The 24,554-nt window shown below is 37.5% G+C and overlaps 1 protein-coding gene across 4 annotated transcripts in view; it reads right to left on the bottom strand.

Annotated features, from left to right (window-relative positions):
• Positions 1-24,554, bottom strand: part of NEK7 (NIMA related kinase 7) — a 67,202-nt gene that overhangs the window by 7,719 nt on the left and 34,929 nt on the right. The window contains exons 6-10 of one of the 4 annotated variants that reach the window (XR_009274931.1): positions 19,720-19,828; positions 17,429-17,536; positions 10,220-10,314; positions 7,151-7,176; positions 5,687-5,863 (exon numbers count right to left, since the gene is read on the bottom strand). Coding sequence is in view for 2 of the 4 variants with exons in the window: in XM_058808415.1 (XP_058664398.1) it covers positions 5,687-5,800; positions 10,220-10,314; positions 17,429-17,536; positions 19,720-19,828 (426 nt within the window). In the remaining 2 variants the exon portion in view is untranslated. The remainder of the gene's footprint in view (positions 1-5,686; positions 5,864-7,150; positions 7,177-10,219; positions 10,315-17,428; positions 17,537-19,719; positions 19,829-24,554) is intronic. The other 3 variants (XR_009274932.1, XM_058808415.1, XM_058808416.1) reach the window with 3 other exon arrangements.

Genomic DNA, 24,554 nt, shown 5'->3' with positions numbered 1-24,554 from the left:
GAACAAATTAAACCCACTGAGGGCTACCTGTTACAAGGACTCCACCCTTGAGGAAATATCTGAACATAAAACTGGAAGCTGAGAAAGTATTTTGGGCAAGTACCATATTACACTGGCCCTGTTACTCCACTTGGCCCCTGCTGAGGATATGATACTGCAATAAATAAGCTTTGGGCCACATCCTGATATGCATCCTTAGGATTAGATTGTTTATAGTGTTCTTTACATAAAGAAGCACAGAATTAACAAATATTCACAAAAGCCTCTATCTGGGAATAAACAAATCACTATGACCAGAAAATCCCATGTTTCCAGAAGCACTATAACCTTTTGGGTATCTTTAACAGACATACTGAGCATAGGCAACCCAAAAGAGCTTCCACAGCACCTCCATACTTTGCATTCCCTTCACAAACTGTCAGGACATTTGCAGGCTTTTCTCCCTCCACTGATATGCCTAAAAACTTATGACATTAGAACTTAATATATTGTATGGATAACCTTGTGATAGGGCATCTATTTCAAATTGTGTGCATCTCCTAAGCATTTTGCAATGTGGAACAAACCTCTTTCATACTGACTTACTAAAATGTTCACAGTGCTTTGCAATAACATTTTAACCAACTCTGAAGATTTTCCTTTATGCTTTTAAGTAGCTTTGCCAAATCCTCCTGGACCTCCTTATAACATTGGGGAGGGAGGGGGAGGAGGAGACTCCAACAACCACATTGTGATCCAGTCTTCTATGACAATATATGAAATTTAGTTTGGTATCCCAGCCAGTACTACTAGGAAGGGTTATTGCAAAAAATCTGTAATTATTGCAACTAACACTAAGTGACCTCATCACCCTCATTATTCAAAAGTAACATAGGCTGTCTCTTTAAACCTGCCATTGGAGAGTTTCCTTCCTGCTTTTTAGAAAAAGAACAAGAAAGATTTTAAATTATAATTATACTCCTTTCGCTTTTCTGAAGATTAATTTAAATGCACAGGAATAGGAATTCCTGAAGTTAAGGAAGAAGCACTGCCTTCCACTCTATAAAGCTTTGTCCATTAGCCCTTGCAGATAAACTGTACATAATGTAGAGATTTTTTGTATTCAGCAGTATAAAATCTATGTCATTAGACATCCCATTCTTTAGCAAGAAGAGCTTAATATTTAAAAATGAGCTAGTTCTGAAGATAGTGGTCAGATTACCAGATTGAAAAGAAATGTATTAAATCAAAATAATCCGTAACAGACTTGCAATTTGCATTTTAAATACATTAAGCATATTCTGACTAATGGAGTTATAAAAGCCATCATATTGCTTCTGGCAGTGAATAAATAAAATACAATGCCAGTGGCAATAAAAACTACTAGCTGCAATAACTCCCAAACATTTGAAGAACAGAATGCTGGAAATCATTAGCTACTGTAAGAAATAATAATTGCCAGCATGTAATACCAACATGCAAGCCAAACAATCTCCTGCAGAAGAAGTGGGTGGGACACAGGGTAAGCAGGAGGCACAGGGTAAGCAGAGATGATCAGCTTGCCATGCAACACCTCAGAGAGACTGCACAGGAAAGGAAACAGGAAAGACTGAAGAACACCCAACACCATCAAGCCTGAAATTAGAATCAAATAAGCAAACATTTTGTGAAGAGAATAAAGGTATAATTTATCTGCAAAATACATCTAATCCTGAATGTTTCTCTTTCTCTGTGAAGACTTCCATCTCTCCAACAAAACTGCATACAGTGAACAGTCTTCATAAAGGACCTTCAAGGGTTAAAACCCACAAAGCCAGCATCAGAGGGGAAGCAGAGTGGTTTTTCTCTTGGTTTTTTCTAACTGTTTATCAATACTTTACTGTTTGCAGAGCAGCAGAAATAGATCTTCAAGAAATTTACCTGTTGAGCACTTGAGAAGCCCTTGTCCGACCTCTTTAAATGGCAGTCACTGCAATTACTGCAGTATCTCTATGCCCCTCTTCCCCTGGCAGGTCCAGAATCTCACTGGTAAGGCAGGAATGCTGAGCTGACCATGCCTGGGACACTGCACAACAATAGTGCAGATTCCTGAGTGATTTCAAAATCCTTGAGCTCTTTTGAGCCTTGTAAGTGAACAGCAAACCCTTGGAAGAAGGTGAATTACTTCTGCTATGCAGGATGAAAAATTACATGGGAACACAGCTTTCAGGACTGAAACTGGGACACTGGATAGCACTGGTTATAGCACTGATCCTTTACTCCTACAGGAATATCCATTTCAATAAACCTGAAATCCATCTGTCAGCCCCTCTAGTAGTAATAAAATTTCCAATGTATCAGAAAAGCTCACCAATGTCATGGGAAGAAGCACTGGCAGTCTAAAATCAGACTATCATTAGACATAGAAATGATTTTTTACTACCTGGCACAGACTGGCCAAGAGGCAGAGCAGACTGAGCCAGAGGGACCTCCTGTTGCCTCCCCAAGCTGCAAACTTCTTTGCTTATTGTTCTTAACCTCCTCTGTACACTTAGCACAGTGACTGGCTTTAGCCTGGAGCTTAGCCTGACACTGGGGCAGTGGGACACACTTTCTTTAACTTTAGCAGGTTTTTCAGCTATGAAATAAATAATTATCACTCAAGTCAGGAGGAGTGGAGAAAGACAGAAATATGACAGGCAAGTACTTTGCATTGTTAGCCAGCTGAAATAGAGAAATTTTCATATAGGGAAGTTTGGATTAAAAAACCACACACAACACCATTCCTACTCTGAATAAAACCTTCTCAAAGCATTTTTCTGAGTGCTTTTCTCAAGACCTGCTGGCAGCTAATACTACCATTGTGGACTGCTGGCTCCTTCTGCTTTCACATCTGGGTAGGAGGTTGGCAATGGACTTTAGAAGAAATGCACCTCAATCAAAGGGAAGATTTTAAAACTTCATCATGAAAGCAATGTGATACTAATATTAGCTGACAAGATTTTAAGAGTATTGATTGGAGGTGGCAAGGGGGCCCCAGCTTTGAATTCCCAGAAGCAGCACAGCTTTCAGTAAATGCTCAGTACTGACTCTGAATACCAGATGTTTTTGAGAGATATTAAAAAATTGAGATATCCAAAGTTATTAAGCATCTGAAAATCCTGGTTTGTATTTACCACTGAAGCAATAGTTTGTGAAAATGCATCTCAGACTATTAGGATTTCTAATCAAAGGTTTTAAAAACATTAACCATCTGTCCACCTAAAGGTGCATCTTTCTGTCACACTCTCCTCTGATGACACAGATGTGACACAATTACGAACACGTTACTCTTACAGAGGTTTCAAAACTTAGAAAAAATGTCACACCCTAAAATTCACTAAAATCTACTTACAAAAAGTTTATCAATAAAGTATTTGTCTTATATTTCATAATGAAAGTATTTACACTTCTGTATTAGAGGATGCACAGATCCACTCAGTGAAGTTTTAATTTCAGAAAATTCTTTTTCATAAAAAATGAAGTGGGTTTTAATATTCAGTGATCCTTGAGCTTTACTGCCCACTGAGTATCCTCCCCACCTAGTTAAAGGTTTGACATCTATATTTCCAGTAGAGGTGAAACATTTAGCACAGTATTCTAATATGACAGATCACACTTGTTTGTTTCTCTTTTTTACAGTTCATGCCAGCACAAGCTAAAAAGGATTTAATAGTGCAATAAGTAATAAATGTATGTTTTCCAGGTACCTTAGTGAAGACACAAGTCGTCATAGCAGAACATAAAAAATATTCCCATTACAGTTTCCATAACTGATGGCTTCCTTCAAGAAACTGCTTTCTTACCTATCTCAATGCCTATAATAGCTCTGATTCTCTCATTAAGAATAACTTACATGTATTTTGCAGATAACTGCCTTATCCAAGGTGCAGAAGTACATGTCTGCTTTGAAATAAATAAAAAGTAACATGTGGTGCTTAGCATGTGTTTGCAAAACAAAAAACCTATGCAGATGTAGGGAAAAGCTGGAGCCTCTCTCCCCACCCAAACTCTAAGACCTTCTATCTGGGCCAGACTTTGATATTTGCCCCTTGGCTAGGAATCCACATCTCCCAGTACACACTTAGCTGCAGCAAAGTAGCCTTGCAGGCAGGCCAACTTCAACGAACCACTAGTGGTATCATCATTAAAATCCCGCTGAAGGTCACCATGGAAACCGCCTGCTGAGGCTTCGCTGCTGCATTCGGCATCTCCTAATCAGCTACCATGTGAAATGCAAATTCAGACAGTCTGAAAATTAGTCAAGAAGAATAGAGGATGAGGATGCAGATATGTGAAATATTCATGTGCTTCATGGAAAAAGGAAGACAGCATGAATGACACAACAAAGAACGGCCCCTGACATTCTCGCTATCATTTTGCATTATTGTTCACACCCTACTGTATTTCCAGGCCTCCGGTTCTGAAGTTGGTTAGATGAACTGCCATGTTTAGAGTCTACAATAAATAATAATTAAAAATGGCCAAGGTAAAATGACTAATCGGTAAACCCACAAAGAGCTAGAGTGTATAAATTACACAATAGATCATTATTTCATCCTTTGTAACATCATCAAATTATCTTTTTAAGTCCAGTTGGTTTCATAAAAGGGGAAAATTGTCACTATAAATACAAAACAAAACACTGAGCAGTAATCTTTTATTAATAGTCCAATCACTGTCTGTGAATGCAAGAAAATTTAAGGTTCAGAATTACAACCCCTACTCTATAAATTGTATAATGCTTTATGTTTATTAAAAGTCTTTCAGTGCTTGTGTTTATTTGGGTTTTCAAAGTAATCTTTAATTCATGTAGTCTGAATTCAGTTAGAATTGGTTACTAATAACTGTTCTTTGGTTTACAGCTTCTATCAGTTTGCCCTGTTCTTTTCAAAGTGGGAAAGTATTTCAAAACTGGCATCTCAGAACATTAACAAGCAAGCATTTATATTTTTTCACTAAGAAAAATATTTATTTTGTTTAGTTTCTTTTCATTTTAGAGCTTATAAAAGCAAGTACTCCCCCTTAAATACACTAATGACAGTAAGAGCTGTTAGCTCTCAGCTTAAAACAAACACTGCTGAGATTTGCAGGAGTATATTGTTCAAATTCAATTATATTATGTCTGCCTGTATTTCTCTGAAATTTACTCTTAGTCTTGTCAAGAACCACTCCTTGCAAAAGAACTGCTGTTCAATTGTACTGAACAGCACATCGCAGTTTTATAATGCAGACAAATGGGACCTGAACAATTTGTTTTTACTACTGAGTTACATTATATCTATTTTAATGCAGGCCCCTAGAGGAACAGGGCCAGTGCACTAATTTACTGTGCAACATAAAGGTGTATAGCTGTGTTTTTAGAAAAACACCCTACAGACGTAAGGCTCTATCCCATCCTGGCATGTGGAACATATCATGGTGCATTCTGGGAAAGCATTTTGTCATACTTGCAAGGAAGCCCAATGAAATTAGGAATCTAACAGTGTGACGTTTCCATCATTAATACCTTCAAATATAAATCACGAGAGACTTGTTTTGACAGCAACATTTGAGTGAGTTCAACAAGCAAACACTTATAGGCATAATCTGCAAATAACATAAAATCACACAAGTTCATTTACTTCCCTGGAAGCGTGCCAGCTTACATAAACTGGGGATCCAGCCCATGAAAAGGAAAATTACTTACTTCCTCTGAATAGTGATCTGAAGGGAGAGGTGGGTAGTCACACTGTTCTATCTTCTTGCACAGAGAGTACAAGTTCATTTTATCACCATAAAAGGGACTCTGCAGTGCAGCCATCTGTTTAAAGAAAATGTACAGTTTTCTTTTGCGTTTTTAAGTGAAGCTGTTTTGTCATAAAATCTGTAACAGTAACAAATCAAAAGTGATTCTTAATGACTCTCAATGCTCTGCTTAGAGGGAGCCCTGCAGTGATGATAACAGAAGTTCCAAAACTATCCCTATAACCACTGTATGTACTTATTCTATGTCGTACAACCATTGCTGTCACAATCCTTACAGTGCAATATCTGAATTACACACTGCTAGGGTTTTATTAATAGACTATGAGGGGAAATTCAGTAGTTTACAATATTGTTGAGAGTGGAGGGTCGTTGCACCACAAGGGACACCAAAAAAATCCAAACCTGTGCTTTTCCTCGTAAGACCTTTTATAAGAAAACACGTAACTTACAGGGAAACATTATCTAACCTAAAGCAATACATTGTGTAGGTAACACTAGATAATCATAGCAGATTTTGTAACCTTCCACAGCCATGACACTTGACTTCAATATAACTGGGGGTTTTGAAAGCAAGAAAAAGCTATCATCTATACTTCCAAAATCTCAGACCCAAAATCTTCACAAGTCAGGATGTTATTCAAAAATACTTTAAAAAAAAAATCCCCAAACTTCCATCAGAAGCACAGAACCAGCACCTATGGCAATAATCTATAATTACAATACAAAACTAAGAAAATCTGTTGCAGAGCACTTCTGTAATTGATCAGCTTAAAACCAGCATTAATAAACCTACCCTTTACTTCCTGACAATGTTACAACTTGACATTTGAGATGGAAACAAATGCTATGGCTAGCTGGATTAGAAATTTAAAAATTCATTTAAAATCTCTCCATTCTGTTCAAAGCCTGAGAAATCTTTTATCTGCAGCAGCATGAATGGTGCTCTGAGTGCAGAGCTGCCCCAAAGTCAGTCACCCTTTTCTACATGTGCTAATAAGTTTGATTTTGGAAGGACAATGTGTACATTCCCCAGACAGGCAGAGTGTGTGTGAAACACGCTAGTCCATGCTGTGCTACTCAGTGAGCTTCAGCAGGGACAGGACAAGCTGAAAATGGCTCTCATCTGTCTTGTGGTCTTCCAGATAGAAGTTTAACTCTTTCATGTCTAAGCATCAATATCACTGGGGGAAATGTATGAAAAGAATTACCAAAATTCCCTTCCATTTATTTTATCTCTAATTTGCTGTCAAATAGTTCGGGACTTTTTCATATTACCTTCAACTAAGAATAAAAAATTTTAAAGCTCCCAAAACAAGTATTATGCTGCAGCTCCATCCTACACTCCTCCCAATCTATATTACTAAGATAATGTTTATTTTGGTATTTACATGACATTGTCTCTTACCTTAAAAAGAATGTTAAAAATGCAAGCTGAAGACCAAAAAAGAAAAGAAGAAAAAAAAAAGAAAAAAAGAAAAATCAACTGCAGGGTCTGTATGCATGCAGAAATTCTAAATAAATGCACAGATACTCATTTTCATACTCTAGGTGTTCATTAAAAAGTACTTTTGTTTGAATGCTGCCGAGTGTTAAAAAAATTCTGAATGTCCCCTAAGGAGTTAAAACAGGAATACTATATTTTCATGCATCTCCTGCTTTGACAGATGAAAAATGTCAACTGTCCTGTTTTTATTTTCAAGCTTTTGCACTATTCATCTGGTTCATTAGTGCATCTCGCTGCTGCCCCTGACAGCTGCTCGCCCTCTCCTCCCAGCAGCTGAATTTTTCAGGCTAATTTGATCCTCCACACTGAGACGATCGCTAGAATGATTGACTTGCTCCCTGACCTCCAGGGTCTGACTTTGCTGATTAGTATTCTGGGGGTGTCTGAGGGACGAAAGCCCACTGTCTGTCTTCAGGGCTGGTGGCAGCTCGCTCTCTTTTTTTTTTCCCCTTTCTTTTTTTTTTTTTTTTTTGAACTGTAAGCCACCAACCTACAACCCTGTAAGGATGCAATTGCTACGATGAACAATAAAAGGAAATGTGTAAGACCTACTTTTCCATGTAAAGGTCCATGTAGCAAAAGCACAGCATCTTGATTTTAATTAGTAAAGTCTACTTTGTTGCATATCAATTAAAACTCCACTGGTAGTGTTTTTGAGGTTTCAGAAATACCTGGGGCTCTAAAAAATTCAGACTTTAAAACATACTTCTGCAAAATCTTACTGGCCACACAGTTAGCATTGAATAACAGACTGTTACACACATGAGAAATAATAATTTTTAAAAACAAGTTAGCTTAAACCTAAATTAAAATGTAACTGAAGAGTTTAGCGGCAATTAGGCATTTACTGAGATGTGATAAACTTGCCACAGCTTTTCTCCGATTAAGCTGGAGACAATCCAGAGTACATATGAACACACATCACCATGAAATCAACATAATACAACATGCTAAGATGCAGGCAATAGACAAATCATAGAAGGACACCCAGCACAAAAGTGCACAGATGAAAAAAACCCATTCATTAGTCCACACAAGTCTTGAAGAACCTTAAGTAAACACCTTCCAATAATTAAGAAAAAAATACTAAGTGAGAAAAATGCTGAGCATATATTTCGAATTTGCTGTAACTGAAATTTCAAAATTAGAGATAAATTCTCAAGGTAAACTTCCAAAACAAAACAAGAAAACCCACCACAAATATCTGGTATGTTGCAGAATCAACTAAATGCACTTCTAAAAGAAATTAAAAGCTATAGCTGAAGACAATGCCCAATACTGTAGCTACATATCAACAACAAGGATCCTAACAATTATTTTATTCTTGCAATAAGGAAAGCAAACACTATCCCATATTGGCTTAAACAGCATCCTGGTAAAACACCTAAAATCAAAGGAGAATGGTATTTCAAGATGCTGAGTTAATCAATGGGACTGAGTTTATTTAGGTATTTTGGGATTGTCCACCACAACAAAGAAAAATGTAAGTCACATAAGTGTTTAATATAGTCCACCAGCATTAAAGCAGCAAGCTTAAAAAATTCTTTAGAAAAGTAATATTGATTTATATCCAGCAATTTAATTTCATAAAACATAAAAGAAAAATTAACCTGGAACTGTGGAGGTTTTATATAACAGTAATTCAAAGTTTTATTTATTTCCAGATTTTAAAAAATCCTCAAGTAAACCAACCAGAGGCAAAGAAATAGTAATACTGAAAAATGCTCATCTTCCTTTATGCTACCTTAGGGCGTGCACAAGTGTGCAAAGCAGAGAACTGAAATTCAAGGCAGCTGCCATGGTCAGTATTGAGGAATCCAGGATTAAGTTTTAGCTCAGGATTCAAACTTGTAAATACTTGCTAGCAGCTGGACTTCCTTCCTTGAACGATCCCCAATATTTAAAGCAACAGCTATACAAACACCTGCAAACTGCAGACTTGCAGTATAGCTATTTTTCCTTTTAATATTCAAGGCAACATGTCAGTGCTAGAAAGTAAACAAATATTACTGGAGATGATTCACCTGGCAGCAACATCCAACCTCAACAGGCTGCCAGTGTCTGCTACACAATCCTAAAATAAACAAGGAGGTGCTGATACTGCTGAGTGTGTGCTGAATGAGTTCTGCTGACCCACTGAGGCAGGTGGCTTGTAGGTAAACAAAAAATGACTTGAGTAGATTCATTTCTACCTGGAACATGACTGGGGAGACTTCACTGCCATTGCTGATGGAACCATTTTTTCCCCAGCATCGTTCAACACAAGTGTTACTTACTTCTTCTAATCAAGAAATTACATGTAAAGAACTTGGAAGATGTATTTGTTTTACAAGCCTACCTGTTCTTCACACCTTCATTTGCCTCCATTTCAATGAGCCCTGTACCTTTATTTTCTCAAAATATAGTATTATTTAAAATTATGTATCACCTACCAATCTCAACTGTACCAATAGAAAAACTAAGCAATTGCAATTTAGCCATCACAAGAGAAGTACAGAAAAATTACATGTGTGTGCAGCAGAAGTTGTTAAACTGAGAATTCATCCAAGTTAATAGCAGTAAGTACAATAAAGTTTTTTCATCATTTTACTTAAATTTAAAGTCTTTATAAAAATAAGAAATTTGTATTGAAGTATCTATATTGCAGTTTTTGAAAGTACTACTTACATATTCAAATCAGTCCTACTACTTCTCAATGCATTTATTAAATAACCATGTAACCCATCATGGGCCATGAAAACACCTAGAACAATTTTTGATATGCTTGCTATTATTCATTTACTAATCCTTCAGTCACGGCCAGTCTTCAAGAAATTGCTGTAAAATCTCTGTAGCAAGCAGATTTAAAGGCAAGTTCAAGTAAAACACAAATAAAAGTATTTCACATGCTTAAGTTATGTAAGGGGAGGAGGGCAGGGGAAGGGGGAAGTACAAGAGTGTTATTAAGTTCACGGTATATATCAGTATTACCTCATACAGCAGACAGCCTAGAGACCAGATGTCAGACTTGAAGTTGTAACCATTTTCATGTATTCTCTCTGGAGACATATAATATGGTGTACCAACTGCAAAAAACCACAAGTATTTTTGAATGAAAATTTCTGTTGTTGTGCAGTAGTTAAATTACCGTTTTCCCAGTAGAAGAATATTTTTCATCTTTCTCATTTTGCTACATTTAAAACTTCAACTCATACTTAGGACACTTCAGTTTGACAAAAATACACAAATTAGTATCTATTTCATCCAATGCAGCTTTATTTTCACTGCTCATTACCAGAGCTATGCAGTTGTAGAACACTTACAAATTTTGTTTTTAAGGAATCTTATAAGTAATTTGTTTCTCCTGAAGAGAACCAAGGGCAAGTACTACACACATCTCTACTACTTTTCCAAACTGTTAGCACTGTGGCTAGAAACAACTCTAGAAATTCTCTGCCATGGGCTGAATTTTTTGTTTCACAAGTTCAGTTCTTCCTTTGAGAATATATAAATCTGAAAAGGCTGGTTTTGAAATTAAAAAACACAGGCATTTTGAATAGCTGAATTTAAAGCTGAGTCTGAGATTCGGGCCCTTCAGAGATGAGGGCGGGAAAACCAGCGAGCCCAGCAAAAGCTGAGGTTCCCAAGGGCAACTCAGGCGTCAGCTGGAGCACCAAATTCCACAAGGGCTTTGCAGACCTGTGCCTGTCCCAGCTTAATCCTGCCTCAGAGCTGTCGGCTCTGGAAATGTCTGCTCTTGAAAAGCAGCATTTATGAGGACTGTCCCAGAGTAAATTTATGTTGGATACTCCAGAACATCTCTCCCCTTGATTTTAATCAAACCTTACCCATGTGTGTCACAAGTTACTTGGAACAGAGAAATACTGAGAGATGTTTTAGGTCTATAAAAAATGTTATTACAAGGAAATAGCTGAGTGATGGTTTCATGTATGACAGAGCAATAAGTAGTTATGGAAAATAATGGTAACGGCAATTTTAGTGAATTGTTTCTGAACTTTCTCCCTGTATCCCCCAAAATGACTGCCTAACAGCACAAAAAGGCACAGATTTATACAGATTTTTATTTTGATTTTGTTTGAATATTTTCTTAAGCACTGAATCCTGATGATGAAAACCAGCTGATTTCTGTCAATTCAAGTTGATTTGATTTTGAAACTAAACATCTTGCAACATTATCACTGATTAAAATCAGCAATTTTTCATTTTTGTTCTTTGTCGTATAAACTTCACATATTATTGTAACACAAGGATCTGGTTTCACTTCTGCTCTTCTCAATATATGAGGCTAATTCAGAATTGATCTCTGTATGAATACTGAAGACAGAGATACAGTGAACATATAAATACTTCTACATCTGAATAATCAGGTTAAATAGCTTTAAGTAATCAGACAGATAATTTTACTCTAATAATTTCCAAAAGTTAAGGATTTTGTTTTGACAACGTGCCTTGCCTTCAAGAAATGCTGCATGTCAAACTATATCATGAGGAAGTAAGGATGAGGGAGAATGACTTTCCTGCTTGAAGGGCCCAGCTCAGATAGGTGGTTCGGGTTTTCCCTGTCTCACGTCAGGCCACTGCTGCTGGTAACCCATCATTTCACCTGATCTGCTCCTTGGCAAACAGCATTGAAAACCCATATAAACTGCTTCTGTAACAGACTGGCAAAGACCAAGATCCTCACGTGGTATCCTCCAAAGAATCTGGTCCCCTAAAGATGCTGGGGAGATTTCCTGCTCTGGAAAAGCTGAGAGTGCCAGAGCCCCTCCCTCAGCACTGGGCTGAGCACTCAGTGCACCTCTGAACTGACTAACAATGGTAACAGCTTAAAAGCAGAAAGGCTGGGAAAAGGCAACTCCAGAGACTTCTGTGGGAGACATTTACTCTCACAGGATGTTTGCATCCACCCACAACTAAGAATGGTCTTTTCCCTGTGAAACAATATAGGCAAGCAGATGGGAAGACCACAATGCCAAAATAACTACCAAAATATCCAGAACCAACTCTGGATATATCTAGTTTTCTAATGTATCACCATCAGTATTTTAATGGGCACTTAATAACAGATATCTTAAGATTAGGACTGCAACTGAGCATTTGGAATGATACAGGTTTCATACTTTTATTATCTTACTATTTTATTTGCCTCTTGAATTTTTTTTAATACCCCAAGGACTTGTGAGCTTGGATGCCTGCAACATTTCAGCTGCATTTTGTATCCATTAATTAAAGCACTAGTTTAGTATATTCTGATGCTTTGTTGGCAGAATGCATCTAACAGAAATAAGTTTAACAGTGATGTGTTTGTTCAGTGGCTGCAGCAGCAGTGCCTCTGCTGCTCTGAGGTATCACACACAAGTGGCTGGCAGTGAGTAATGTGCCAGAAAGAGGCTTCACAGAATCCACAGGGGGCAGCTGAAAACACTGAGGTTTGAAGGTTCATAGTCTACCAAAAGCAAAGGTAATTTTAACCAGTAGCTCTGGGAAGCCTGCTGATACATTAGGGTTCTGATATGACTGTGAAAGATTGATGATAGTGAAAAGCAAGAACAAATGTTCCCATTTTACAGCGTTTAGCCTAGTGTAACACCTCCACTGCAATGCAACCTGCAGCCCCCCACGGCCAACTAGTGAGAGGAATCGAAATTAGTTCTGTTACTCATGGAATCACACAAACAACCTGAAGATTCAGACATCATTACTACTTGTAAACTGATTTTAACAGAACATGACACTAAAGATTCATTATTCTGACATTCAGGAACTACTGAAAGTATTGCAATGATCCTTTTAACACAGTGAGCACTCTCAGGACATAGCTGTGCTGCTGGTAAGCAACTACCAGTGTGATTCTACGTTTTATTTGCTTCCTGGATCTTTTTTTACTGTTAAGTGAAATACAGCATCCCAGTAGTACAGAGATATGCAACTTCCTCACTTCCTTTACTCATCTGAAGACATTGAAGTGGGATAATAAGAAAATGAGCTAAGTCATTGAGGTGCCTACATTTTTAAGAACAAAATAAGTAACTTCAGTGTTTTGCTTGCTGCATTTGCAGGCCTGTGATATCCTGCAAGTCTGAACAGTAAACTCCTTGAAAGTGGTCTGAGTCACATACAGTGTCTTCTCAGAATCTGCTGCTGCTCTGGAGCTCCCTCCCTCTAAAGATGCTGCAGATCCAGAAAGTGTTAATTCTTTATGCAAGCTTCCTGTTACTGGCAGAGGGAATAGACATAATGGAATTGGGGTTAATACAGAGCAGGGAGCTGATTTGAAGGATCAGAGGCAAAGAACCTAATACAGAAAAAGGAATTATGATATCAACAGTCCATCTTACTACCTGGATAAACATATAACTCACAATGCATCTGAGTAAAGTTAAACAAGTGCATCAAGGAGTGGAATGAAGTACAGTTAAGTTCTGAAATAGTTACTAGCTCTAAAAGCTATCAAGTATTTTTAGGCTGAGAGAAAAATCTGCCTGGTAAATGTTAAATATACTTGTACAAAACAATGCAGTGGTTCATTCAGGACAGGTTTAACAGACCACAGTTTTACAAATGGCCACAAAATCATTACTGACATTACATGCACTGGCATACATAACTATCAGAATTCAGGAAGGGGGCTAAAGGGACCAAATTTCAGTAACCGAAACACATGGTTTACGAATGACTCAGTGTCCGTAAGACCACAGCAACTTTTTAATATAGAGTTCAATACAACATGCTTAACAAGATGAATGTGGATGCTGAAGACAGACAAACCACATCACAAACAAGAAGCTTGGAGGTCCTTTCCAACCCTACTGATTCTATAATGTTCAGGGTTTTGTACTTATTTAATATAGCTATAGGAGATGTCTAAGTCAAAATACTGCACTTATCCAAAGTAACTCTGCAACCTAGCCCACAATGTGCAAACAGTCCTTCTACATAAGTCAATCTATAAATATCTTGAGTTATTTTATAACAACACAATCATTTCTCTTCAGCTTTCAAACTACTGTAAGAGAGCTCATGTTTCTGTACATAAACTACAAGAGCTATTTTAACACAGCTTCCTTGATGACTGCAATGACTCAGCTGCAGATTCCCCTGTACACTGAGAGTGCAGGTTCTGAGTATGGCTGGGTATTTAAGTGGAGTTTATTCTATTCACAGAATGGTGCTGCAAACCAGTACCTCAGCACACCCCCTACTGCATTAGAGACACACATGGGAGAGGAGAGTATCTGCCCACATTTTCACAAGGTATTTTATCCTCCACAACCTGTGTGAGTTTCTAGTCAAACCCCTCACATAGCATAGTCTGTGCTGGGGACAGCAGTATCACAGAAATGACAGAAGTTGTCAAAACACAGAAGACCAGAATTCCATGCAGATGATTCTCTGCATTTGAGCCTTTTCAGAAGACTGCAGATCTGCTCCTTTGCCCTGCAAGAAGGGAGGCCCATGCTGGTGGCAGTGCCTGCCTGGACAGCACACTGCAGCCTTACAACACTGCAACAGCAGAGAGATCAAGTGATTCTTTTTGTAACTGAAATATGAAAATACTTCTCTTTACATCCACTGAATGGCTAACAAAGAAAAAAAACACATATCCATGAGCTGGTCTTAGAACTGCCATTTCACCAAAGAGCATAAGGCCTGGAATACAGCCATTAAACAACAGCAGCAAGAAAACCCTAACAGAGTTGTAGGGAAAGGAGTAGGAAGTCTTTGTTGGACCATATCCCCCTTTCAAATATAAAGTCTTCTGAAAACAAGACATTTTGTCAAGTTTGTATCAAATCAACAATGCCTCCACTTCCTCTGCCCTTTTGTAAGAAATGTTTTCCATTTTCAAAAAGATATAGGCATGACAATAGTAAATTATTGATAAAGCTGTATAGAAAGAGTTAAGAACATGAAAAAACCCTGTCCAGCGCAGTTTTTTCATTTGTTTCAAATGGACCATCAGTAAAGATTCTAATTAAATCAGTATTATTCATAATTAGCAGTTAGAAGCTGTAGCTAATTAAAATTTTAGTACATTTCTTTATCTCTGAAAGCCTGAATCTAGTTTGCTACTGAAATTTTTATAAAGCCTGTAAACAAGTATAAATTGCTACACATATGTTTGTAATTTACTAGGTTACGTGCACCAAAGGTTTATGGAATCATAAAAAGATACAACTTTGAAAGAAATTTCAAGAGAACCTGCATCAGAAACTGCAGAAGAAATCAATTTAAGAAATGGTATCTGCTAGTGACGACAAATCAGAAAGTCAGTCTCCTCTGCAGCCTAAGTTAACAGCTGACACAAACCTTTTTTCTAGGCTGAATTCTGACATTAGGCCATAATTAAGAGGGAAATAGGAAATAAAGAGATGGGGAAAAAATAAAATAAAAAATAACAACTCTTCTACCAAGACACAGACACCAACAGAAGAAACAAAGCTGCCATCCTCCCCTCCTTCCCCACTCTCTGGATGATTCTTGGATCTGTAAAAGATGAGCTTTAAAGGGCTCAGGGGTATTACACTGTTTTTAAATCTGGCACAGTCTTCAGCTTTTTTTAATTTCCAGCTCAGCCTTCACAACAATTCCCCTGCCAGGAGCCAAAATAATCCAGGGTTGAGGCAGTCTGCTCCTCTTTAACTTCCTGGCTTGTGCCTCAGAATGCAAGTCTGCTCTCCCACCCTCACTGCTGACCTGTGCCTTATTCCTGAGCTCCTACTCCTTAGATTAGGATTTCCAGCTCCCTCTTCACAACCTACTTCCATCTGCAGGCAGGAGCAGAGTCCACCTGCAAGAACCCGACCCAGCCTCCCCACAGTGCTGCCAGAGATGGCCCCTGGCTTCCAAGGGCAGCAGGAACAGCAGCACTTTGGGTGCCACCCTGTGAGAGCAGCAGATCTTCAGTGTCACATGTGACTGACCCCCAGCGTGGAAGCCCAGCACAATTCCAGCCTGGGCTCTGCCCTCCTCCTCACCTCCTGCCAATGCAGGGCTGCACTCTGTGTCTGGGGCTCCTATTAACACCTCTCACCACTGACTCATGGGTTTGACTTCACCAGTCTGCACCAAACATGGGAAAAACTGGGAGGCACAAAGGAGTGACCAAAGGCTTTTTGGAGGACAGGGAAACAAGGAGTGTCAAAAGTTTCCCATCCAAAATATTATATTTTTAGCCATTAACACATGTATCACTCACATCTCAAATGTGGTACAAACATGCAATCAATAAACAGGCTTGAGTTCGGCAACCACCAAACACAGACAATTCAGTGAGGGAAAAGAATGTTTTTGTATCTAAAAAACCTAACTTAACAAAATTATGAACAATATTTCCAACATTTCTCTTTAAAGCAGATGTTACTCTATTTACAAGGTTTTTCTCTTCTACAGAGATTCTCTTAGATTCTGTCATTCATCTGTTACCTACTTTTAAACTTAAAATATATGCCAAATATTTAACTTTTCTTCTTTAAAGGCCTCTTAATAATCCTCATATTCACATGCTACTCAAAAGATGCACATTACATGAAAATTTTGTTTGGATAGAGATAATACACTGCTAGTTTTGTGTGCTAGCAAAGAACAAACTAAACATTTCAGAAAACTTAGAAAGACAAGAATAGAAAAAAGCTTTCTGGGAATTGGTTTTGTTAATTTTGATCTCCCCTCAACTACCTAAGCTTACATTGAGAAATGTCATCTTAAAAAATGGAAACTCCCTCTGAGAGACCTTCAAACCCATGTAGCCAAGAGGTCATTAATGCCACTCATGCAGGCACACACAGAATTATGAGACTCCTCCCAACACTGAATAAAGTTCAAGTCAATTTTTAAAAAATGCATCCATATTATCACCTTATTTTTTCCTAGCATTTCTAGGCAACACTATTGTATTAAAAACTTGTTCAGAGGTAGAAATGTACACTAAATTATGCAAACAAAGGAGGGGAAATACCAAAAGTATTCTGAACGAAATACCTCAATGTTACAGTGTTTCTGTATTTGTCCATGGTGCTGACCATTTTTTTATTAAGAACAACTTTAATATTTTTATTATTACTTAAGAACATCTTTAGCTGGTCCTAACCCTCTTCTTCTTCCTCCTGAGTGGGCACAGTATTTCCACCATGTAAAATTCTCTACCTGTCCAACACCTGTACCTCAGAGAAAGCTTACCTAAAGAATGTGCAGCTGTGGTTTTGGAGCTGAAAAATCGACCAAGTCCAAGGTCTCCCAGCTTTACTACTCCTGTAGCTGTAATGAACACATTTGCTGGCTTTATATCTGAAAGAAAAATAAATTTTAAAATTTCAAAGTCACAGTGAGGTTGCAAGAAAAGCTTCTCTTCTATTAATAACAGACCCAAAGAGGATTTTATTTACAGGTAATAGTGGTAAAATTTGACAGTGCTACTCAGAAAAAATGGGTCCAGAATGTAGAATTTCAAATACACTATTTTAACATTACAACCATCACTCAAGCAAAGAAAACCAAGACCACAGAAAGTATTTTTTTAAAAAAAACAAGCAAACAAAAAAAACCACACCCCTGAAGTCAAGAAGAATATACAAGGGAGTTCATCACTATTTTATATAAGCTACATACAGAGACTTAGATTAGAACTAGAGAAGCTCTTTTGTTATGTCTTAAAGTAACAGCCTAAATATGTTTTCAAGAACTGTACAGCATTTTTCATCACTTTTGCTGATCAAATTAGCCACAGTGGCATAACGTCATTTATTTGAAATAGATAACTGATTCTCTATAAGAGCAGGCATTAAAAAAGAAGCAAGTTTACTCAGGAGAATGGTTATTTGAACTCATCAGTGGAATTGGGCTAATCAAGTAGAAACAAAGAAAAATAATGATGTATACCCCAGTTATTTTTCACAAGTAATATCCAGTTTAAGTTTTAATCCAATCCCTTAGAGACAACAGCAGAGACTCTCATTCTATGATTTCTAACAAGATACCTGCCTTGTTAGTCTCCTAGACAAACTGACCTGTTATTTGTTTGGCAAGGGAGTTTAGCTCTTACTCTGCTGAAGAGCAATCCACCCTAGCCCTAAACTTACAGAAATCAGTTCACTTTGATAAGAGGGGATTACAGTTTGCATAAGATACAGGCACAGTAAAAGGAATGGTTAATAACCCTTCAAGCACCAGCATTTTCAGGTTTCTAGTAAAAAAGTTACAAAACCTTAAAAGCTTTAGAGGAAGACAGAACCAATTATGTGCTCCTGCTATCTGACCCAGTTTTCAGGAGTTTGGATAACCCTTTGTGTAATAATCCAACACGGATTTAGCTCAATTTAAAAATAGCTTTAATTGCCATTGCTTTTGGCATATAACCATGGAATCACTAGATTAGCCATAGGTTTGCCAGAAGCTCTGAACTTAGTACTTCAGTTTAAGGAATTGAAATCCTTTTGTTATGAGCTAAAATATACAGAAAGTAATTTCATTATAAACATATTAAAGGAAGATACTTGCACCCTATGGAAAGAATCTGTATTCTATGTCTTTCTCTTTGTATCATTCACACTTGCAGGCATCTGTACAAATGCACAAAGGGGGAAAAAAAGGAGAATCACAAGGGAAGGGCATTTGCAGGGGCAAGAGTATCTAAGCTCATCTGCAAAATTTCCAGCTGCAAATAACAGAGCCCAGCAGACATTGAGGGACTGTTCCTATCAGGCATTGATTGAGCCACATTCTAGCACAGGGAACCACCAACCTAGGACAGGCAATGTCACCTGAAGCCACACACAACTCACAATCCTATAACCAGAGGGATTTCAGAAGGGGGGAAAAATAGCAGATCTAAGAAAAAGCTATACTATGATCTGTTTTTTTGACTCAAGAGTTATGAGGTGAAATAAAGACCCCATCCAGAGGAGACAGCATCACCAAGGTTGAAAATGGGCCAAGGAAATTTAGTACCTGACAGGGATAGCTGGCAACTACAAGGGCTGCTGTACAGAGATTGAAAATAGTGGAAAGGAGCAGAGAACTGGAGGAAATGCTCACACCTGCACATAATCCAACAGAGAAGGGTCTGTACATCATAAGCAAGCAGAACAGGAGCAGATACTCTTAAGACAACCAGGTGCAAGAGCAGTAAAGAATGGACTGACAGATCTGTGCAAGGCAGGCAGCAGCACTTGAGTAAGACAACAAGCAAATATAGAAGAATAAATACAGGGCAGAAGATAGGAGCCAGAAAAATGAAGTAGCTATGGCAGGGTATCCATCACTCACAGAACTATCGCTTATTTTGAAAAACTTGCTATCAAACAAATGCCTACCACACAAATGTACAACCACAAACTTCTCTCAGTTTTCTATTACTCGTAAAATCTTACAGAAACATGCAATGTTTCAGCTGTCAAAACTGATTTCAGCCACTTTAATTCTCACATAGTCAAAGGTATAGTAAGGACAAATCATCTTTGATCCTGTATTACCTCTATGCATAACACGACGAGAGTGCATATGTTCCAAGGCACTGCAAAGCTGAACAAAGTACTTCCAAACTGTTCTTTCAGGAATCAACCTCTTCTGTTTCTTAAAATGCTTTAAAAAAACATGGTTAGTGAATATTAAAAATTAAAACTTGCATAAAATTACTGAAAAAAAGAAGACAGAAAATTCTTAATTAAAAAATAAAAAAATACAAGAGGCTCACAATCTAATGAGAAAGGTTTAACAGAATTTCTTGACACAGAAAACTTTCCCCTTAAATATTAATATATGTATCATCACTGCATGTATATAAGTCAGTCTACACACAGAGCCACAAATAACAATGAAATAAAAATCCTACCCCAAAAAAAGGATTTATACAGTATTTAGCACTCCTCATTACTGGATTAATGTGGTCAGAGTAATTTAGTATAAAGCAGCCACAGAACAAATAAAGGCCAGATACAAAGTTATGTGCCACAGAACGTCCCAAATTAAATACACTTCCTTACACCAAAATTAATTTCCATATCCTCATCTTCTAAAACAAAACAAAAAAAAGAAGAGTAGTGTCACGCAGTCACAAAGATCATGTAAGAACAATTGGTCACATTAGTTTTAAAAACTTCTGCAGTACATGAAAGGGAATTAAAGGAACTGATTTCTGAAAACTTCACAGTGATGTAACTCCTGTTCAAATATTTTGTATCCTGTATAAAAATCCATTCCTGATCATTGGTAGCAGTTCACTGGCCTGTTAAACCTTACACAAAAGAATTACACTCTGCTATACACATCAGATTCAAATGTGGTATTCAGGCACTGAGTAACAGTCCTCCAAAGATATCTACTGAAAACCTGGAATTCAGCCTATGTTAAAATGTAGAAGTTTCATCATTATAAATTCTTCAGCAAAAGGGAAAAAGATGGAAAAATTGTTGCTTGTTTAGCCTATGTTTCCAAAGAAATTGTATTGTGTCAGGTTTTGAAGTTCCACACAAGTAGAAAATGCACAAAAAACATTAAGACTAGCAAAATTTTAGATGGAAAGCAAAGCACTTGATGTATTTTAATTGTGAGTACAGACAGACTTCACACATGCACGCTTTAACAAAGTTCACATAGCAAACATTTATTAAATTGCAAAAAAAGAAAAAAATTCATACTATGTTAAAACATGCCAGTGAGAAGTTGACAGCTGCATCTGCACATTACAGAAACACAGGAGTGTGAGAGAGAGGCTTTTAAACTACCTATAGCAAAATGCATCAGTCGTACAAAGGATCTTAACATTCCACCAAATGTTTTTCGTTATAGGCATTATTTCAAAATGCATTTTCATTTAAATGAGGTAAAGCATATAAATTACGTCTTTAAATATAATTTTCTTTCACTCTTGGACTGAATCCAAACAAACCCTGTGTATCTGTTCTCCCCATAGCTGGATTTGCATATCAGAGGATTGTTTGATGTCAACAGGAAGATGGAGACCAGGTTTCTTTTCATTTAAAAACAAATACACAATACATCTAAGTATGTGTACATGAAAGCACAGTTCCTTGATTTAAAATGCATTCTGAAATTATCATAATTATAACTAGGTACTTTATTTAAACATTCTGAATTATTATTTTCTAACTCGAATGCAGTGATGAAATGCCATTCACATAATGCCTGAAATGGGAAGATTTTCAATCACACATTCCCATTCCCATTTACCTAAAGTACCGCAGTGTACTTTCAAAGTATTTATGTACAAGTTTTCTTTTAACACTTTATTCACTTGCCATCCCTAGCACTGTAGCTGATGTACACTACAAAATTGGCTTCAGTTCTTACAGTGCAAGGATGCAACTTAAAGTGGTCTCGCTCTGCTGAAGGCATTAATAATTTTGCAGGACAATAATAACCTCCTCCTGAAAACATCAAAAATATTACTTAACCCCAGAGAATTTATCCACCTAAAGAGGATAGAAAAGAGAGCTGCCACATTTGGTAACAATGTTTAAACAAAGAAACAGATAGCATTTTAATTTGTATGGGCTTAAAAATAATTATATTATCTTTAAAATAAACTCAATTAACATTTTATTGTTCGGTAATTAATTACTCTTTTTCCCTCAAAAATGTTCTCAATTTTTTCTTAGGCTCTTGTCTACCAACAGTCAAAACAGTGATGAAAAGCCATCACCAAAAAGATGAACTGTGCAAAACCAGCTATTGAAACAAGTTGTACACTTTTAGGAAACAATCCAGCAGACACAGTTAGTTCTGAGGAAAGTCAAAAAGAAAATTCCGTTTCTGTTTAGAACCTTACCTTCTAACAAGAAATGTAAGTTGATGGAAAACACAGGCAAACCTATTTTTATGCCAAACAGCATAATTAAATTCATATAGCACACATGAACTGTACTCAAAGCAGGATCCTTTCCTTTCTCCTTCATTTTAAAATAGTCCACAATGCAAACTGCAGTTATAACAATTGCAGCGTTTGCTCCCTCCCTACAGGGAAGCCAAAATGCAGAAGTGAAGATGCTGTAACAATAATTTTTCACCTCTATTGCAGCACAGCAAAGAAGCAGCACAGCAAAGAAGCAGCACAGCAAATGTTGAACTAATCCACTGCTTGATGCCTGAAGCATCCTGAGGTCCACAGCACCCAGTCAACCTCCCAGAGCTCTCTCCCACTGCACACAGGTTGGCATTACCTGCCCAGAGGAAGAATACAGCCTGACATACAGCCCCCTCTGAAGTGCTCTCATCTTCAGAACTTCATTATTCTCCTTCTTCCACCTGTCTTAGGCTCAAAGGACAGTCCTGATGTCCCTCAGACCACTGACCTTCTAGGGTGTGACATTAAAAAAACATGATCCTGTCTGAGGTGAAAGATCAATCTCAAACTAGCTGAAACTGGGCAAAAAGGGAGCTGCATGTACATGTGCATTAAAAATTTGGGCAGTGCTGCAAGCAGTGCTTTGTCAGGTAAGTAGAACACCAGGCACGCTTTGGCAGCAGGCTGGCTCCCTGAAACAATTGTTTGTTTCAAAAGCCATATCCCATGAAACTTCCATCTCCATCTCAGAATAGAATTACAAAAAACTAACTTTGAAGAGTCACCACAATGTCAGTACATTGTGGATAAAACTGCAATTCAGTCATTTAATACAACTGGACATTTTGGTGGTCATAAATTTGGTAATCAAATGCCTTAAAGAGCTTTAAGGCAGGCAGGCTGCATCACCAGTTCATATTTTTATCCCTTTTACAGAATGACTGAGCAGTTTCATAGTGGAAAAACAGAACTCTCCTGGTTCTCTAATGGATTGCTTAAAGAAAAATTAAATACTCTTCAAATGTTTGCATAATAATGAAATTAAACACAGCTGCCCTGCACCTAAACAGCAAATGCCATTCAGTTTCTTGACAAACAAAATATCGATGGAGAGAAAAAAATCTAAAATCAACAAAGGCAGGAAGTCATATTATACTGAGTTTCTGAAGATGATGCTTTAAAGGTCAAACTCCAAAAGTAAAAGTGACAGCAGTTAGCAGCTGGTCCTACCTGAGCTTAAAAGGACAATTCAGACAATACTTACAGCAAAGACACAGGACTATGTTTGGATTTTCTAAGAAAACTAAGATTTCCTGCAGGTGAGTAGAGAGTGAACCCAGATAATTTCCACACAACTAGAAATTCAAATATGACTGCCTACATCCCCATAACCACGCCTGGACAAAATTTAGCATTCAGTTCTGAGGTTGGTGTATTGAAGGATTTTGAGGTGTGATTTAGTCTGGTTTAGGTCTCACTGAATAGAGAAAAAATAGGAATAAATAAGAAAAAAGACAACACAATGAGTGTTTAAGAAACTAACTGAAGTAAAGTAAGCAAGATGTTTATGAACTTCTCTTGCAGAGAGTTGATAAATTGATCATCTAAACAATTTTGCAGTGTCATTATTTAAGAAAAGAAAAGAACTGTGGAACTGTCAAAGAAGCCCACACGAACATATATCTGAATTTTCCCCTGCACATGCTGTAGCCTAGAGCTGTTATTGAAAGACAGTATTTGGAAGAAAAGTAAAATGAGAATGATGATTTCATTACTTTAAATAGATTCCTTCCTTTCTTTCATGATTCCATTAGAATCTTGATCACACTTTTTGTTCTCATGACATCATTTACAGCTTACAAAAATATATATCACAGAAGGTTTTACACTTTACTGTATAAACTTGTAACACAGTGATTCAATGACCAGATACCATTAGGAAGAAATCTGACCTGCATCAAGAGGAAAGAGATGCAAAATGACTACACAGAAGTTCTGAGTAACACAATAGAGCTCTTGACCATTTCTGACTGTGTTTCTTTGGGAGCTTTTTTTAATATGGACAAGGAGGAAGAACAAAGAGGAAAGAGGAGGTCAGGCAGCCATGATAGGAAATTATGGAAGCACAAGCAAAAGCTCCCACTCTGTGAACACAACGGAAACAAGCCACAACAGGCAAGGGCATCAGGGTCAGCAAGACAGGCCAGTGAAGATGGGTGGCAACATCCCAAAGTTCTGGAGACTCATAAATATAGAGAGGAAGTCTGTACCTAAGTCTTGTTTTCTATTTTAAAAGCTACATAATTCTAGTAGCAACACAGCATGCCAGGAGTTTTGTCTAGTTCTGTTCTTTGATTGATTCACCTGCCCATCTGTTTAGACCATGGCAAGTTTTCTGCCATTTTTCTTTGCTTTCTATGCAGAACAAAAATAGAACTTCCCACCACATCCTGATTCATTCATTCAGTTTGATATACAGTGTCATCAAATTTGCCTACATTTCAA

This window comes from Ammospiza caudacuta, chromosome 7 (genome assembly GCF_027887145.1).
Source record: "Ammospiza caudacuta isolate bAmmCau1 chromosome 7, bAmmCau1.pri, whole genome shotgun sequence".
Classification (NCBI taxonomy): domain Eukaryota; kingdom Metazoa; phylum Chordata; class Aves; order Passeriformes; family Passerellidae; genus Ammospiza; species Ammospiza caudacuta.
This window is presented reverse-complemented; position numbering and strand designations above follow the sequence as displayed.